This window comes from Miniopterus natalensis, chromosome 1, assembly GCF_054644295.1.
Source record: "Miniopterus natalensis isolate mMinNat1 chromosome 1, mMinNat1.hap1, whole genome shotgun sequence".
In the NCBI taxonomy this organism is placed as follows: Eukaryota; Metazoa; Chordata; class Mammalia; order Chiroptera; family Miniopteridae; genus Miniopterus; species Miniopterus natalensis.
Genome location: NC_142081.1, coordinates 184,688,861 through 184,707,822, shown reverse-complemented (window position 1 = coordinate 184,707,822; position 18,962 = coordinate 184,688,861). Strand labels below are relative to the sequence as shown.

The window sequence follows — 18,962 nt, the reverse complement described above, 5'->3', positions numbered from 1 at the left end:
GCTAGGACACAAAAGCTTGCTAAAATTAATACCTTCCAGCCGGTCTTCTTTGCCTAAGAGCTTCGAATAGCCAGTGAAGCCAATTCATTGAACACATGGGAAAATCTGTTTACACCATGAAACCTGTTTTCCTATGTGATGCCCACTGCTGGCAAAATCAAAACTGAAAACATTGGGGGGAGAAAAAAAAACAAACTTAAATAAAGAGCAGGCTTGGCAGATGGTGGAGATAGTTGATCAGCACTGTCTGCTAATCTCACTGTGCTCCCTTTCTTTGAGTTTTTGCAGTCTCATAATTTTGCCACAATTATCTGTGAAATTATGATGATTGTTAGGCTTCGATTCATGCTTTTCTTAAATCATTTAAGGAAGGGATGACGTACTAGTTGCATTCCTGAATTTTTTACACTGTGAGTTTGTTAAGTGCAGACACATTTTACTAAAAAAAAAATAAAATAAAATAAAAAAATCTATGAATGTATGTAATTTGACATTGTGGCAGATTAATACTTAGGCATTAGACCAGCGGCACAATTAGGCAGCTTAAATGTGCACTACATCTTAATGTCTGTGTGACTTTAAGAAGTCACATTAAGTTCTTTTTTAAAGGGTCTGTTGTCATTTTGCTGATTGAAATAAATCAAAATCTATCAGAGGATTTAAGTGGATTATGAGAAGGCTCATCACAATTACACATAATTCTAGAAAATTGGAATCTAGGGAATTAACCGTAAATTCAGAATGTCTCAAGGTAAGAAATTATATTTACAGTAGACTTCCTGAAGTGGTTATTGAGGATGTGACTAACTCTTATTCTTTGAGGTATCTAACTTCCTTTTTAATAAGCATAAAATTTGGTCCCTGAAGTACAATTTGAAATGACAGCTAAAAGTACAATTCAAAATTTACATGACATTGTGTGCATATTATCATTATATTTTGTATTAAATGTCTTATATAGCTTACTCAGAAACAGCCAAGAATACAAAGATGGCCATGTGATATGATTTAAATGATAGGTTTTTAATCTTTTTCAGTGTGACCTAGAATTTAAAAATTTATTTTATACAGGAGCCAAGTACACACATATAAATATATAGGCTTATTTTTAGAAGCTCAACAAAATCTTCATGTAATAATGTGAACATGGTGTGAACTGATTGATTCCCTGAATGGGTTCAACCACCAACTAATGGATCATGATCCTTAGTTCATAAATCACCAATCTAAAATGCCCAGCATCCTACTTACTTAACATGTATCCATCAGGCTGCTAGCAAAGGCAAAATAAAATTTGTTGAACTGAAATAGGCTGGCACATTGTCTGCAATAGTTCCTATTATGACACACCCACATTATGTACAAAAATGAGAGGAGAGCCTTCTGCCCTTTATCTTTTCTATCACATAGAATGCCTTCCCTTCTTGGCTCACATTTAGAAAATTGTCATCTATTATACAAGTTGCATATGAGCAAAAAAACACATTTTATTCCCCAAGTTCGTTATTGAAAGATTTGTATAACTTCCAACCACAGGTCCTGAAAACACTATAAAAACTTTTTAAAAACCTACCATTTATAAGAAAAGAAGCTTCACAATATAGTTCCTATGTGTAGCCTTGCACCCACTAAGTATAAGATTTCCCCATTTGAGTGTTTCTTAGCACCTACACTGACCTCACCCCTGCCACAGGCTGAATATGAGGTCTGCATTTTGTTCTACAAAATATATCTATGGATTTCAGTCGACTACATTGTTCTCTTCGAAAGCAAATCTCTGAAAGAGGGTAAGAAGAGTGAGTGGTGGAGAAGTCCGTTTAGATCTGCATGTACCAAACAACAACAACCAAAACAACCCCTTTGCTTTCTCAGCTTGGCTGTACTGCATTGACAATGGACAGAGCTTATTGTAATCCTCCTACCCATGGCCATCATGAAGTTAGAGATAATAGTCAGGCATGGCGTGCAATCTGCTACCAGGTTTTTGACCCGTCTGTTGAAAAAGTGTTCATTGAGTACATGACTGGCTTGGTGCTAAGATTCAGGGTACACAGCTAAGTAATTTATGAATCCTGTTCATAGGGAGTTACCTTTCACAGAAAAGTCACAGGAATAGGTAGCAGGTTTCAGTGCAATATATTAAATGCTGTGATAGAGGTAGACAGGATAAAGGCTAGAGACACTAAGAGAAAACAGAATTAGACAGCCCGGTTAGGCAAAATCTTAAATGAGACATCCTGCAACTCCACTGTGAAAGATTTATGGGAGATAGACAGATGATAAGGCAGGAATATCACAGGAAGCAACACGTTACTATCAAGAAGACCTGGAACAGAAAGAGGCTTTCAGGAAATGACAACTACATTAGTTGTGTCGAAGTGGTAAATGGGAGCACATACGGATGAAAAGAGATGGGTTAAGAGGTAGACAGGATCCAGGTCCCAAAGGGCCTTCTGTGCAAAAATACAGAGCTTGAGAGTTATGCTGAAATTTATAAAAGAGTGTTTTAAACTAGGGGGATACTTGATACTCCGTTCACTGTTCTTAAAATAATCCTATAGGTGCTTCTTATTAGACACGTTCCTGCAAACCATCCAGAGGAAAACAGGCTACACAAACAAAAGTAGCAATCAACAAATACCAGAAAGTCTCAAAAGCACCATAAACCTGACAGAAGCCCTATTTGGGTTGTGTCCTGGTTCCTGTCTCTACTTCTTAGTTGTTATGCCATATTTTCTTTCTTTTTCCTTGAGAATCACACCACCCCAATTTAGAATGGCTTGAAATGGTTTCTTTGGTTAATAATGCCAGAGACAGTTGTCACTGAGGGCCTGAGGAGGGTATGGTCACTCAGAAATGTGAGCTGGGAGTAGTTTCCTGGACAAAAAGGAAATTAAATTTTGTTGATTGGCCATATAAAAATAACGTGGACAGCTCTATCCTAGGGTATAGTAAAATTTTCAAAAGTGAAAAATGAGAATTCTTGAGCGGATGCTCAAAACAGGTAAATGTGACTGACTGAACATTTTAAAAATCAGTTTGTCCACTCTGTTTCCTTTAATGGACAAAAATGGGTAGGAAAGAGCAAATGCACCAAGTTTATGCTGGCCTCGCCTCTGACCAGAAAACTGGTGGGAGTGTGTATACAGTAGGTTCCTATTGCAACTCTAACAAATTACCAGGAACATAGTGTCTTAAAACAACAAAACTATGTTCTCTTGCAGTTATGCAGATCACAAATTTGACATGAGTCTCCCCAGGCTAAGGTCAGTCTCAGCAGGGCTGCATTTTTTCTCTACAGTCTTGAAGGCAACGCCTGTTTCCCGGCCTTTCCAATCCCGAGAGCCTGCCCACAGTCCCTGGTTTGGAGCCTAGACCCCTAGAATCTCCCTATTTTAAAATCCATTCATTGACAACCTTAATACCATCTGAAACCTTAATTCCCCTTTGCCATGTAGCCTAGCATGTTCCCAGGTTCTGGGGATTAGAGGGTAAACACTTTACAGGGGACCACTGTTCTGCCCCCCACAGAAAGGTTGCGGGAGCAACATGAGGGCCAGCAATGTGAGGACAGTTCCGGAGGCCATGTCACCCCTGTGGCATGACCAAGTGTGATGTAGGAATGAGAGGATCTCTAGAGCTTGCTTTTCTGCCCATTACAGGCTCCACAGGAGGTTCAACAGGAGCACTCTGCCACTCTCCCAAGAAATTGGAAGTAAATAAAGGAGAACATCTCAATAAGCAGTAAAAAAATCAATGCAGTGAACTGGTCTGGCATTGCTGCATCGATTCCCCCACTTTCCTCACTCGTTAAGTCCTGTTTGCTAGTCATCAGAGGTCATTTCCTTACTTTTCCTTTTTTACAAAACTGCTCTGCACTGCCAGACTCTTTAACACTCTTTTGGTCCTAATTGCGGCAGCCAGTCTTAGTTTCAATTGATCAACCGATTGACCAGAGTAAGGGGCCAGCATTCCAACTGTTTTAAAACTCTCCCCAGAAATGGTTTTTCAGCTCCTCCCGAAAGCTTTCAGAGCTTCATCTCTCAATAGCACGTCAGAACTCAATGTTTTCATGGAATCTTCCTCAGTAAGAAACCAAAGGTGGCACTCGCAGTCTTTCTCCCACGTCACAGTAACTAGTGCAATTCTGCTACATCACAGCTTGTTTTCACAGGCGCTTTTCCCACCAGATAGGCTTTTGTGCGTGACTTGGGAAATATCTCCATAGGTAATCCCATGCAAAAAGCTTGAGAATGTGTTTAGAAAATGGCCATATCATTAGAACAATTGTATAGCTTCTCAGGATCCCTACATCGAAGGTGAATATGAATGGGTACTGTGATTTTCTGCCACATTAAAAAAAAATTGATACAGTCCTTCAGTACATTTTAATTACAATGATTTGCCCCTCTGTAAAAAGTAATTACATTTCTACTTCATGCATGACTTGAGCTTTAACATAGTTCATTTTAGACTTTCACATAAAATAACACATAGAGAAAAATACCTAGAAAACATTTTATCACACATGGCCACTGCAGTGTTTCTCTTCCTCCTCAACACAACCCCAAATATAGAATTAACTTGTAATAATTCACATATTTGCATTAAGTATTTAGATATATAATATAGGCTACTTATTACAGGAGTTAGTGTTTAACTTCTCACTTACTTAAAAAAATTGGTTTTTTTTCCATTGTTTTATAGGAGGGAAGAAAATTTGAGTAAATGTTATCTATTAATTGAATTTTTCAGTTTTATTTTTTTCAACCTCTTTGTTTAGAATTATATTTTGTGTGGAAGCAAAGATAAAATGGGCACTGCCTTGAAGACTACAATCCAAAGATATTATTTTTACAGTGAATAGAGACTTTATGTACTATTTTTAGAATAAATATCTATTCCTAAAAACAATATTATAATATTAATATTTATTGTGGAATATACATTCTACAGTAATGAAAACTTTGAGGATTTGAGATCAATACAGCAAAATAACTTTAAATTGATACTTGCATCTAAAGTAGTACTCACATGCACTTTATAGCAAAATAGATAGAAACTGGTAACGTTATTAACAACAAAAACAAAAACAACCTCATGGAGATCATTATTATTTTTGTATAAATTTTCATAATTATAAGAATTCATCAATTCATCTCTCTCCTTATAGTAAATAAATTGCTAGCAATTCAAGACACTGATATGAAGTAAGTACTGATGTAGTTTTTAGGAAAGAAGACATTTTCAAATTGTTGATCAGCAATCAGTTAAACCCATCTCTGAGCATTAATTTGCTATTTATACAAAGCCATATAAGTTATTAAGGGTTTTAGAATTTGGGCATTTAAATGACCTACCTAAATTGTTTTCTTTACTCTTAAATATATGTTTTAGAATTTTTTTATTTTAAATTTTTTTGTCGCTGTTTGAAGGGCAATTCGTTTTCAACATGTCATTTCTATTTTTTGAGGATGATTGTGGAACTGTTAAATATTTCTTAACCTTTGATTCTAACTCTTAGGGAGAAAAAAAATGTCTAAAACTACACCTTTCTTTCTCCCATCCACCAGGTGGTTCAAAGTATTAACTTCCAACTTTAAGTCAGAAATCTAGAAATCCACTGAAATTTTATGCTAATTTTTGCTACTTATCTGCATTTATGAGGAAATGCAGTATTTCTAGTTTTTATCAGATTAGTAAAGTCTATGACACTCAAAGCAAATAATTTCTTTTTTTTTTTTTTTTTTTTAATCCTTGCTTTTCAGAGAGAGTAGAAGGGAGAGAGAGAGAGAGGGGGAAACATCTATATGAGAGGGACACATCAAATGGTTGCCTCCTACAAATGAGGTATGTGCCCTTGGCTGTAATTGAACCCGAGACCCTTCAGTCCACAGTCTGACACTCTAACCACTGAGCCAGACCAGCGAGGGTGCAAATAATTTCTAATGTAAGAAAACATAAGAGACCATAAGGAAAATCATGAAAGCTGTGATTATTGCAGAAGAAAATAAATATGAATAACCGAAAAAGCCCAGAAGTGGGTCTGTATTCAGTGGAATAATCAATTGCTGAACTGTGAAATAAATGTCCCCAGTCTTTCTGAATTTTATAAACCCTTTGGGTCCATATTGGAGTGACTTCTCATCTCCAGCACCCCTTCCTCTCCTTCCATTCTGCTCCCTTGACACTCCCTTAGCCACTGCCTCTAATTTTGCTCACGTGGAGGGAGAAATCCCAGGGAAGGCGCATCTCAAATGCTCATAAAAAGATTGCTCCCAAGCAGTCACAGGCCATTTTTCTGCTGTAGTGCAGTTTCACATGCCAACCAGCAAATTCATGTTTGAGTTGATTCAGCAAGACTCCCTGAGACATGGCGTGTGGTCTCCACTGCATATGAAAACACCACATTCAGAATGACAGTGATCTGAGCCTCGGGGCAGTAAATGTTTCTTGAGATACATTCAATTGCTATTTAACTGAGTTTAGCCCAAGGTACGGAGAAAAGTTGCTGATGCTTTCAAACATGTTTAAACATTTTAATATTGCCTGGGCATGTCAGCCTGAGCTAGAGCACTGCTAGGTTTAACACAGGAACATCCTGCAATTGCAGGACCAGAATTTCCAGAACTTTCTGTGGTAGCCCTCTGCTTGAACTTCTTAATTGAATGCTTGTAATCTCTAAAAATGTTCTTTTGAGGAGCTGGACTTTCAGTAATATTGGTCAGTTTCTTACCCGTGATAAGGAGCCACAGAAGAAGCAAAATACATTGTTTTCAGATCTTAGGCTGTTTGGAGCAGTTTATTTATTACAGGTAATGTAATACATTCATGACCATTAGCTCAGTGATGTATTGCTGCATCAATGCCACCCTCTCCCCCAAACAAACACAAGCAAATATAACTCGGGGGCTTCAAAAAACAGAGATTTATTACTTTGTGCATATCTGTGGATTGGCTGCATAGATCTTCAGCTAGTTTTGCTCATTCATGTGGCTGTGTTCACCTGAAGCGTTGGCTGGGGGTAGGCTCTGCTGGGACAGCTGAGTCTCCTTCTCGAACAGTGTTTGATCTTCAAAGGACCTAGGTCATGCTTTCTCTCGGGAAGGAGGTCCCAGGGCTCCAGGGGCAAAAGCAGGAGGTGCTGGGCCTCTGGAGACCTAGTCTGGAAATAGCACAGTACTGCTTCTGCTGCACTGTAGCCGTCAAAGCCAGCCCAGCTTCAAGGCTGCAGGAATAGAACCCCCATCAGGATGGGAGGAGCAGGGGCCACATTGCAAAGGGGGGTACATACGGAGATTAGAGGAATTTCTGATCTCATATTGCAATTTAAAGCAATCACGTGCATACATCAAGAAATCTGCATAGCTCAAGTGCTGAATGGCCTTTTTGTTTCAGTATTTTTTGATGTATGAGGAATGCATGGCATTTTAGGTATTTGTCTTGCTTTTTGTTGTCTTTTTTGATTTTCAACCTCTTGGTTTTAGGTTAGTTTACTGCTAATTTTTGACATATCATTAAAATGGAACTTCTTCTTGTATCAGGCAAAGTAAGATAGCAAGCCGGCAAGTGAAAATGATTAATTGTGAGGTTGATCTGTTTAGGTTGTAAAGATAAGTGCAAATAATAGAGCTTTGCCCTTTAGTTTTGAGCAAACATAATGACACAGAGAGAATCAATCTTCTTTGGCAAAGTCCCACCAAGTATTAAGATACCTGACATAGAAAGACCAGGATGTGGTGGCCAGAATGTTTTCCTAAGTGGGTGGCAGCTCTGCTATACTGTGCTCAGTCAGCATAAGCCCATTAATACTACAGGAAAAGTAACTCAGAATACAGGTTCTTTAGATCATGGTTGGCATTAATTACAAAATAACTTATTCGAAACCCTTGGGGCCAGATATCAGAATCCTTCATATTTTAGATCAGGTTAATATCATGCATGTTTCATATATTATTTTTAAACATCTAGAAGGGTTTGATATGGAATCCTTAATTAAACATACTATTTCCATAATGAAGCATAAATATTCACACTATGTAGACTTAATAAAGATGAAAAATAACTTTGTATTGAAGGTCAGTTTTGTTGTAAATTTTTGTAAAAAAATAACTTTTGGTTTTCCAAGATTTTTTTTTGGTTACTGAATTATGGATAAGGGATTGTGCACCTGAAATAACTAATATTTATTGAGGGATTATTGTGCCAAGAATTATTACAAGACTTTACCTATATTAATCCTCATTTAATACTCACAATAAGCCTAAGAAGTTAATTTATTTGAATGCCCAGTGCACAGATAATGAAACTGATATAAATTAGGCAGCTTGTTTACTTACTAAATGACAGTTAGGATTTGAATCCAGGGAGCCTGGGTCCCCAGACTGTTCCCTTAAACACTACCCATTTCAGGCATGTAAGACTGCAGAGAGGAAAAATATATATATATATCTCCTTAAATATCTCCTGGGACTATGACCCACTATTTCCTGAACATCTATACTACACTAGACACTATGCTAGGGGCTTTAAATATGATAACTTTCTAATCCCCACAATAAATGGGGGAGTAGGTATTATAATTCACATGTGAGGATCTTGAGCTCAGAGAAAGTATGTCCAGAGTGACACAGCTTGTACATCACAGGCCTGGATCTCCTGTTCTTTTCATGAGTTCAGTGTCCCTTGAGGGAAGTGCTCATGGGAGGTACAGATGAGACTAAAGTAAGGGTTGGGTTGATAGGCGATTCTCAAATCCTCTTTTCATTTGGTGGGATCAAATGATTTTATCATAAAGTAGAACACTACTTAGAAATCTCAGCCCCCTTGTAGCCCTGAGTGACACTCACTTCCATAACTGTCGATCTCCTCTTTCGGAAAGTGTTCAGAGATTTAGAGGCTCACAACTGCTTGTCTGAGTCTGTGATTCCCTCCGCCTCTATGATCTGTTCAGTGCTTCCCTTTCTAGTCTTTCCAAATTCCCCAAACAGGCAAAAGGCAGGATCTTTAGGTTATTTATATAAAAGGGCCAAGTCCAAATTTGTATGCACCTTTTTCATCTTATCCCCAAGGGGTTGTGCCTAAGCTTTTTTGGCTACAATAATAATTTTCCAAATAAAAAGTGTTGGCTAACCGACATTTATGTCTTCTCAGTTCTAGTATTTAAGTAAAAAAGAAAAGTTCTTTCTGACAGCTATTTTAAAATAAAACACTTCATTTAATCATTTGAATAAAAGATATTTTCATTTGGACAAAAGAAATTAAAGGTAAATGTTTAAATATTTGTTGGAAAACCATTTCCAACTATTTTCTTTCATCATTTTGTGAAACTTTTTTCATAGTCCACCAGATTTCACCAGAATTTAAGGGTACCTCTAGGAAAAGAAGTCATATAACAGGAACTTGGGAAGTAGAAAAAGAAAAAGATAACATTTATAAAGAAAATAAGGTGCCTGTTGTGGTTTTTTTTCCTCCCCCAAAGAAGAGAGTATCACAATTTTTCATTTGCAGAATTTTGTCAACTGATGTAGAACAGATTGTAAGAGTGATGTGAATACCTGGGATGTCTTCACATTGACTAAGAACCGTTTTTTCTCATACGGTCAGGGGATTCAGTAATTTATATATTAAACAAATGAGCAAAAGATGCATATAACTTTAAGTATCTGCGCTATAAAAAAATAAAAGTGTATTGGAAATATTTTTAAACTAAATGCTACATTTTCATGCCTTCTCTTAGGAAACAGAAATACCCTTGTATCGTCAGCCCCAAGCCAAGGGCCTGGAGTGGGAGTGCGGGTCTAGGGTTCTAGCATAATGCACAACTCAAGCATATGAAAATCCTAACTGATGCAGAGCTGTCTTCAAGCGTCTTAACGATTCAAATGCCTCTAATGGTTTCTGAATTGTGTAGGACTGCTTCTGGAAACATTAAATGCCCCTATGAATCTGGCCTTTCCTTGTTATTTCTAATGATCCTTCTACATTTTGTCTGTCTGTCACTTCTTATTGAGGTCATTGTAGCAGCATCTTCCTACTAGCCTCTCATCTACATTGCTTTTTAAAAAGACTATACTTCTTTTTAAAGAAAGTTCTCAGTGTCTTATATTAGTTATAATTTCCTTTGCTTTAGGAAATGTATAGTTTTAAGGAGGTTGTGCCATTTTTTAAATTTTTTTTTCATTAAGCAGTAAAATTTTTGACTTTGTGGTATCTATTTCCTGTGCTGTTCACATATGTTTTTCTCTTTCTTTGGAGACTATAACTTTTTTTTATGGCTATGGGTAGAAGTAGTCAACCTCTAAATAATTCAGCTGTTATCATATAAGAAGGAACAATATGAGGTAATGGAACACAGTAAGGAAAAGTCAAAACACTTATTTTTTGGCCTCGGCTCACCCTTAGACTGGACCCCTCTCTGCTTTTATGCCCCTCGCTTTCTGGTGGTGGTGAGAAGTGGGAAAGTGCTTTATGTGAGTTCTTGGAGCAGCTGCTATTATGATGACTTAAAACCGGGTACTTGCAAGAGGGAAGTTGACTTTATGTTTAAGAAAGAGTTTAACTCTCTAGAATAGTGTAGAGATTCTAGTAAATACCATAACTAGGTAAAAATGGAGAACACAAATAATGCTAAGAGCAACAGGATGGAACGAATGCCATTTCCACTCCAGTCTTCTCGGGGCAGATAGGTTGAGGTGGTGGGCGCTGAGGCACGGACTCTGCTGTGGAAAATGCTGAGAGAGGATACCTTTGTATTTCAACACAGAACATCTTAATTTTTTAACTCCTGTACTCCATAGCGGTTAACGAGAGTTGAAATGAACTGTTTTCCCTCTTTTGTCTGGTCAAAATCAAAGGGAATAAAAGTAAATAAAAGCATGGGATCATCCCAGATATGAAAAACACACCCTTCAGCGAAAGACTGAAAAATGGAGAAGGGTTACTAGTTGTGGAAGTTCTGCCTCTATAACCCCACCAAAAACAAGACATTTTATGAGTATATCTTTTATGAAAGGAAGAAAGAAGTGTATTTGATGATTCGATAAGAATTTACAGTTCCTTGATGGTTTTAATGATTTATGCTATATACTTACATAATGAAAATACAGAAACACAGAAAGATGCTATTCCCCTCAGGCCTCGCGTGTAATACATTGCATCATAATACAAACTGCATTTGTTAATCATTGGCATTTCTTCTGAGGCTTTATTTGAGTCGTCAAGATTGGAAGATCTGATTGCTCGTGATGATGAATCTCTTAGAGCCTTTCCTGATTATTTTCTAAATTTGATGACAAACACTGCAACCTGTCTCAGCCAATTAGGCTTGTCAGCTTCCAGTGTGGTCCCCAATCAAGTGTTTGACTTTGGAAATGACAGGAGATCCTTATTAAAAGTCATGCTCGTTGGATGGAGATGTGGCAGCCCACACCCGAGGCCGATGGCACAGGAGACAAGCTGCCTCTCATTAAAATCAATAAGCGGAAATCGTGTTAGCAGGAAGGAACCTGGACTATGAAGTGAATGCTGAGCGAAGGAGCTGACGAGCATCTCGCTTCTAGTTGATTGGAAGTTGAGTCAACCTAAGTGAATATAATTTCGTATGAGCTACGGGAGTTCAGGTACACAAGTTAAACAGCAGGTAGGAAGAGTTCTTAGGGTATTAACATAGCACAATGAGCTGTTTCTAAACGCATCTCAAACAAAGGAGAAACAAGGCACTGTGAATTTCAAACTGTAACAGAAGTTAACCCCCAAAGCAGGAGCCTGTGCAAGTCATTGTGCAAGTAAAGACACATTATGTGAGACTTAAGTAGACTTGAAGACATGGTTGGAGACCATTCTGGGTCATTTCTGCAGGGGATGACAACCCCATTCAGAGAGATTTTCTCCTATTTTGGTAGCTAAACTCCTTGCTAAGCATGATCAGAAGGGGGGGGGGCATTTTAACTCATTAAACAGTGAAGAAAAAAGAAATCTTTAAAGTAAAAAATAGATCTGATCATACACTTTGTATTTTTATAAAGTTGCTTCTTTTTCCTGTTTCAAAGCATTTAGATTAGCTTCAGATAAGCAAAGTAACCCAAGATGGGAACTATTCCCAAAGAACTCACAGTTTGCTCATTTAAACTAATTAGATTACAAAAGCCTTTCGTAAAATTTGTCAATAGTTTGATGTTTTAAATGCATCTAATATATGTGTTTCAGAGACACGGAGGGAATTTATCATAAAGAAATGAAAAAGAAAGTCCCTTTTCTTTTGATGAGAAAATTAGTAGGATCTGCCCACTCAGAAATCAAATAGCAGCATGTCCAACTACAATAAATAATTATCTATACATTTTACCTTTGGGAGGGAGAAAAGGAATTCTAGATTTCCTTTGAAGAACACTGGCGTCTCCTTGTTGAACTCTCAGCACACAATATAAAAACCTCAGGCCACAGTGGTTAAAAAATCAATGGGCTGACAAACGACAAGATTTCAGTTCTCCATCAGGGAAGGAAAAAATGACATGCGACATTGGACTGCCTTATATAGGAGATTTGGCTGAGTAACACTTGTAAAAATCCTATACAAATGATTGTCAAAATAGGAGTGCAATGTGAAACTACAGGGGGTGGTGTGTGGAGACAAAAGCAGAGTATACAGTTATATTTGGAATAATTTATGCAACTCCCTCTTCTATTTTAAATGGAAGCTATGGGGATTATGTATACTTAAATCTCACTAATTCCATTTGTTGTGAATACATTTGCAGAGGTAAAAAATTGTTAGTCTTTTAAGTCCCAAGCCTTACAATAAAATGATACCGTCTGATATAAATTGGAGCACAGCCATATTATGTTCTTCTGTTTGGCAATAAAATAAACTATAACATATATTAAATAAAACCCCACAGGTTATTTTCTTAGAATCTGTTGAGGTAGAGCAGGTTTCTCTCTCTCTCTTTCTCTCTCTCTCTCAAACAAAAGCAAAGTCTGTTAAAAAAAAAACAAAACAAAAAAAACACGTTTGTAAGAGTAAGAAAATTTCTAACTATTCTCCAAAGTCGGACACACATAATGATTTTAATTATATATGCAGGTAATTCTTAACTGCCATATTTAATCCTAATTCCTAAAAACTCTCTAGATATGATTTAGCTTTATAGAAATAGAAGACATTTTCCATTCTACTAGGCAACACCGTTAATTAGGGATACATGCTATTTCATCAAAACTTGAACAGCTTGACTGTATGTACCCAATACATTGCATTTCACATAATATTTCATTCAGGAAGCACCTTCAGAAATGCATTTCTATGTGAACACTCCAAGACGATTATCCTGCAGCATGTAGATATTGTATATCTCAGGTCATCTCACACGGTGGGGGATGGGGATGTGGGCTAGGGTGGGGGCAATGATATTGCTGGTATGCGCACACCCACAACCTGCCTGTACTTGACTTCTTTTACTTTTTACCTCGTAATGTGCTGTCAATTTAAGCTCCACTTCTGAGTCACCCTGACGTTTTAGAACGTATTTTAAATATAAGGTTTTGCCTATTTGCATCCTATGAATAATGTATAAGCAGGAAAGACTCCAATTGGCAAAGGCACACGATTCCTGGGATAATTTATAAATACAGAATATTATGTATTTGAATTTAATAACATTTCTTATGCATGTGGAAAAATTTATACTTACACAAATAGCTCTGTATGTAGTTTAATTCTCCTTGAGAAAATATGCACGTCCCTGCCTGTAACCGATGCACTCTCACCTGTCTCTTCCACACGCTTAAACATCTCAGTGCGCTCCTGCCTCTCTGTAGCATCGGATGTTTCTGCAAAATCTTATCTTTAATGAACATGCAGTGAAAACCGTGCGTCCATGGGACAATGGCCTGCAGGGTGCTTAAAGAAGGGAGCTGATATAAAGAACATATACACACGCACGCACACGTTTATACGCGATGCCCCCGCCAGCTGCGCCAGCTGCGCCAGCTGCGCAGGGTTGGAGAGCCTGGGGGAGCCCGCACCCTAACGGCCCCTGTCCTTGCCTTGCAGACTCCAGGCCCCTCCCAGATGTCGCGCTGACCGGCAAGTGCACCCGCGAGTGCGACGAGTACGGCCACTCGGACGCCTGCTGGATGCCCGTGCGCACGTCCCCGGAGCGCAGGAGGAGCCAGCCCAAGCTCTCCACCTTCATGCCCGTGGGCGAGCAGGAGCGCGGCAGCCAGGAGAAGCTGGCCAACGGCGACGCGGCCGTGCTGGGCGACCGCAACCGGAACCTGCTGGGCAAGAAGCTGGCCGCCCCCTACGAGCCCTTCAGCGCGGCCGGCTTCGGCCAGGGCGAGGCGGCCCCCGAGGCCATCCCGCTGGCCAAGGCCGCGGAGTACCAGGCGGCGCCCGCGGGCGCGCTCACCAGGAGGGAGGTCTACCTGTAGGCGGCGGCGCGGCTCCCCGGGCGCGCAGCCGCGCGGAGCCGACCGAGGCACCGGAGAGAGGGGGCCACCAAAGAGACGAAGCTTTGCCTGCCACTTCTGCCTCCAGCTCGGGCCCAGGGTGACGCCGTCGGCCTGACTGTCATGTACAATGTTACCTGCATGTCTGACCCCCCACCCACCCCCAGCGCCCCCCTGCCCCGCTCTCCCTCGGCCCCACCACCCTCCAAAAAGAACAAAAAACAAAAAAAAAGATGGTTGCAAGTTTCTTTCATGGTAATAAGCCTGATTAGCAGAACACGCCACTCATCCCTCAGTGGAAGCATGATTTTAGTCACTTTGATTTAGTTCAAATGCCATCTGACTGGTCAGAAGAGGTAGATCAAGGAAATATATATTTTAAACATGTTATCGGAATCTGATTAATCACCGGGAAAAGCAATCTCTCAAAAACGATAGAGTCCCTCTAAAGGTGCAGTCTTATGAACGGGGCTCTACACAGAGCATTTGGGGAAGATCACAGCTTTAATATTCTATCAAAGACTGAGATTGCAGCCCCAGAGTTGGCCTATGCCATTCCTTTCAAGTCAGGAACTTCAACTTCAATTCCATACACTCATTGAATATTCTAATTATACACACAATCTTGACCACGCTAATTATAATTTGTAAACATTATATGTATAATCTCAGAAAAGCATTGCTATTCTCAACTAACGGGAACGATTGTGTCATTGGAAGGCCAAAGATCATAAGGCAGATCAGGGAAATCATGAAGTAGATTTGGTCTTGACTTGGAAAACCATTGAGTAACAAAAGCAACTGAACCCATTCACACATAGAAATGCTCCAACACTCGTTTATTTTACATGGTCTACATCCCTAGAAAACATGCATTTTCTTTGAAAGTTCAAAAATGAAAATTAATGAGGCATATTTTTGGTATTATAATAGGCAATTAGTTGAGGTTCAGGTTCAGTTTCAAAAAAACATTATCAGGGAAGACTCTACTTAAAATTGTATTTGTGGGTAGGTAGGGAAAGAAAAATACATTGGCATTCTGTCTGATGACTTAAGTTCACTTATCACTCTGGAATCTGGGTTATGCTTGCTGGTCTTAATTGTCCACGTGTCAAATTACCAGTTGCATTTTTATGTGTTCAATGCACACTTTTACATAACACAAGTGCATTAATTTTGAATCCTGTACAGTATCACACTACTTTGAGACTGGCAACATTGAAACAAGACAACATCCTAATCCACTTTGTCACTAATGCAGGTTGAACATTATTTAATATGTATCTTAAAACAAATCCAGACTGCACAGGATAAAAAATGAGTTCTGGGCAGTAACATGTCTCACAATATGTATGTCTCAAAGTTGAAAAAAATGTGAGTTTTCTCACTAATAAAAAGAAACAGAATGTGTAGATTTGGAATCACTTGCTCTATAGAGGATGATTTAATGCAATTGGAAAGTGAGCTGGGACATGCAGACAAAAGTGACAATCCAGAGGCAGAATAGGAGGGGATCACAAAGAGCAAATGTTCCCAACACTGAATGTCTGTAACCTGGTTAAAGCATAGCCTGGATGGCTGTCTAGCAAACTGTAGAAATGATATAGCTTTGGGTAGTTTCATACTTTGCAGAATTTCTCAGACTATAAAGTGAAGCAGCCTGGAATAGAGGTCGTTAATTCACTGTAGGTGATCAAAATGCGTATCTTTGAAAACCACTTCTCTGTTTGGTGGGGTACTCTTTTGGGGTCATTTCCTTATGATCTTTTTTTAAATGGAGTTTTCATTTTGATGTTAGTTTGTGTATAATAGGATGAAAGAAGTTGTGTAATTGAAACAAAAACTTTAGACTAAAATATCAATAATTGAACATGTTTATGTTTGATTATTTACATTACGGAAAGATGAAATTCTAGTACTTTGTTAGGAAACTGCATTAAAGCAGTTCTGCTTTGTATAATCTGTAAGTACCTATTAAGACAAAATACTTCTAAAGATACTTATGAAATGTATACATATTTTTTCTTGCACGTTACAAAGGAAATAATTGCATAACACAGGTGTTCAACAAACTTTTTTAATGCATTGTTTTTCTTTCTATCATGAAACACTTGAAATTATTAGATAGCTCATTTCACTCTATCTTAAAACCCTTCTGTTGTCTATAAAGCTAATACGGGTCATACTGGACCTTCGGATTAATCGGATTCACTTTCTCCAATGACGTTTGTACCACATTCGGGACAGCTATGTCATTGTCATTTAACTCGTGAGCCTCTCTTTAGGACTAAAATGGGTGTGAAAGAATAAAATTCAGTGTACTGTAAGTATTCGCAGTAATTCTAGTAGAATTAGCTATCATAACATGTTTATTATATAATGAGCTGGCATGACACAGAAATATATTTTGTGTTTGTATGACTTTTATTTTGAATAGGTTAAATATGGTGCCACTCCATATATAGAGTGCTTTTGAAAAAAAATTTAAAAAAAAAACAAACAAAAAATAAATAAATGAGTGAATGCAAAATAAGCAACTGTGCCTTTTATACCTGTTGTTATGGTAAAAAACGGTTGTTGGGTTTGGACAATGAGGGGAAATGGGCTATTCCCAACTTTTTTGATCCTATATATTTATCCATGTTTATTTTCTGAAAATAATAAATAATATATTAAAAATTTGCCTTCTGACAAACTCAGATAATGGACCAGTCTTAAATACTGTTCATTCATACAACAAAATTAAGGCATTCATATGGACTGCTTATTTCTGACTAGAAGGCTAAAGCATTTATTGTCGTAGTAACACAGGAAGATATTATCAGGGGTGAAATCAGTACATCTTGCAAGATAAAATATTGATTTCAAATTTCTATTCTTTATTTCCTTTCTGATGTTCTTTTTCATTTAGCTGCTGTTTGATTTTGGTTGTACAGTATATAAACCATACTTGTTTTCTGTACACAAGAATCTCAAGTGAACTTTGCATGCACTATACATTAGGACACACTTATAAATCAGTGAGTAACTATATAAATTTATGTGTTTTAAAACATCTGTAGCTTCGATCGAAAACCATCCTGAACCTCCAGATATCATTTCTGTATGGTTAGTGACTGGCCTGCTGCCTGAGTTTCAGAAAACAAGGGAGGCGCTATTTTTCTGGAAAGAGGAACTAAGATGGTACTGACCGTGTCTGGCTGAGAGGTGCCCTAGGAAGCTGTTTTTATAAGAGAGCAAAGTAAAACCCACAGACCAGAGGAAACTGCCGAGAATCCAGCAGCCCTTCTTAGACAGTCCTGAGAAAGCTCCAGGCCTAAGTCACGTTAAGTGTACTGTTCTCAGTGCTAAACATACAGTGTGTCCTTAAGGGGGGAAACACCACGGAGATGATGGTGAATGTGGTTAAGCTTGTCAGTCGTGACCCAGGCAGAGGCACATGAGCATCTGGAGGAAGGCATCATTTCCCAGCTACCTAGGGTTTGCTTTCAGAGGACTCTTCCTACCTGTTAGAGCACCTGCATTCCGTGTGGTACGATCTGTTTGTAACGTTCATCACTGACTCTTGTTCTGCTACTTGGATGTTGATCGTGAACCAGAGAACAATTTATCATCGTTTATTATGAGTCACTATGCACGCAACTATGCTAAACCTGGCGAAATGTATTAAACACTCGTCCAGCTATTTATGAAATACTTTACATAATTTAATTTGCTTTTGTACAGTTTTATGTAAATAAATTGCTTGTCATTTTTGTCTCTGCAAATTAAAATATAACATGGTCAAATGGTTTCACACTTGTAAGTGTGCTTCTCTGTTGACAGCTAATTTGGTTTTGATTGGAAGAGCAGCGAATGGATGCGTGTGCCCGTGGGATTTAAAATGGCTTGATTTCTGCTGAGTGGAGATACAGTGAGGAAAATAACGCTGTTGCAGTTGTTGATTTGGGGGCAAGTAAATAACTGTTCTAATACTTCACCTTATAGTGGATGGGACTTGAATTCTTTAGTCTCATCAAAATAATTTCTGAGACAGCTAGATGGCTTTTACATTTTAAATGTAGACAAACTTATTTTCATTAATATAAAGATTGATTTTTTTCAGAGAATTTGCACATGTAGAATAAAATTAATTCTAAATCAAACTGTATCTCTGTAAAGGCAATATTTTTTAATCTAAAGCAATGACAAATTCAAAAAAATTAGAGACATAAAAATATATATACATCATGTGAGATGTAGAGAAAAACCCTGAAGCAAAAAAAAAGAATTTTTACCTTGCTCAGTTTTCTTTAGTTGAGCTTTCCCTACTTGTTATGTTTTGAAACCATTTGCTATCTTTATTTTTTAATTATTTGATTTGCTCTGTTATCAGATTATGCACCTAACTATACGGTTATCTTCTTTATTTATTAAATTCATATCTATTTAAGCAAGCCACTCTCTTCTCCAACCCAACTAAGAAACCTAAAAGAAAAGTTCTTTTCTATACAGGGCGGGGCAAAGTAAGT

At 38.1% G+C, this 18,962-nt stretch overlaps 1 protein-coding gene across 1 annotated transcript in view; it reads left to right on the top strand.

The window, feature by feature from the left end:
• PCDH7 (protocadherin 7) overlaps positions 1–18,244 on the top strand; it is a 393,817-nt gene extending 375,573 nt beyond the window's left edge. Inside the window, exon 3 of the mRNA XM_087827900.1 lies at positions 14,054–18,244. Within this exon, the coding sequence (XP_087684026.1) occupies positions 14,054–14,433 (380 nt within the window). The 3' untranslated portion in view covers positions 14,434–18,244. The remainder of the gene's footprint in view (positions 1–14,053) is intronic.
• Positions 18,245–18,962: the final 718 nt, after the last annotated feature.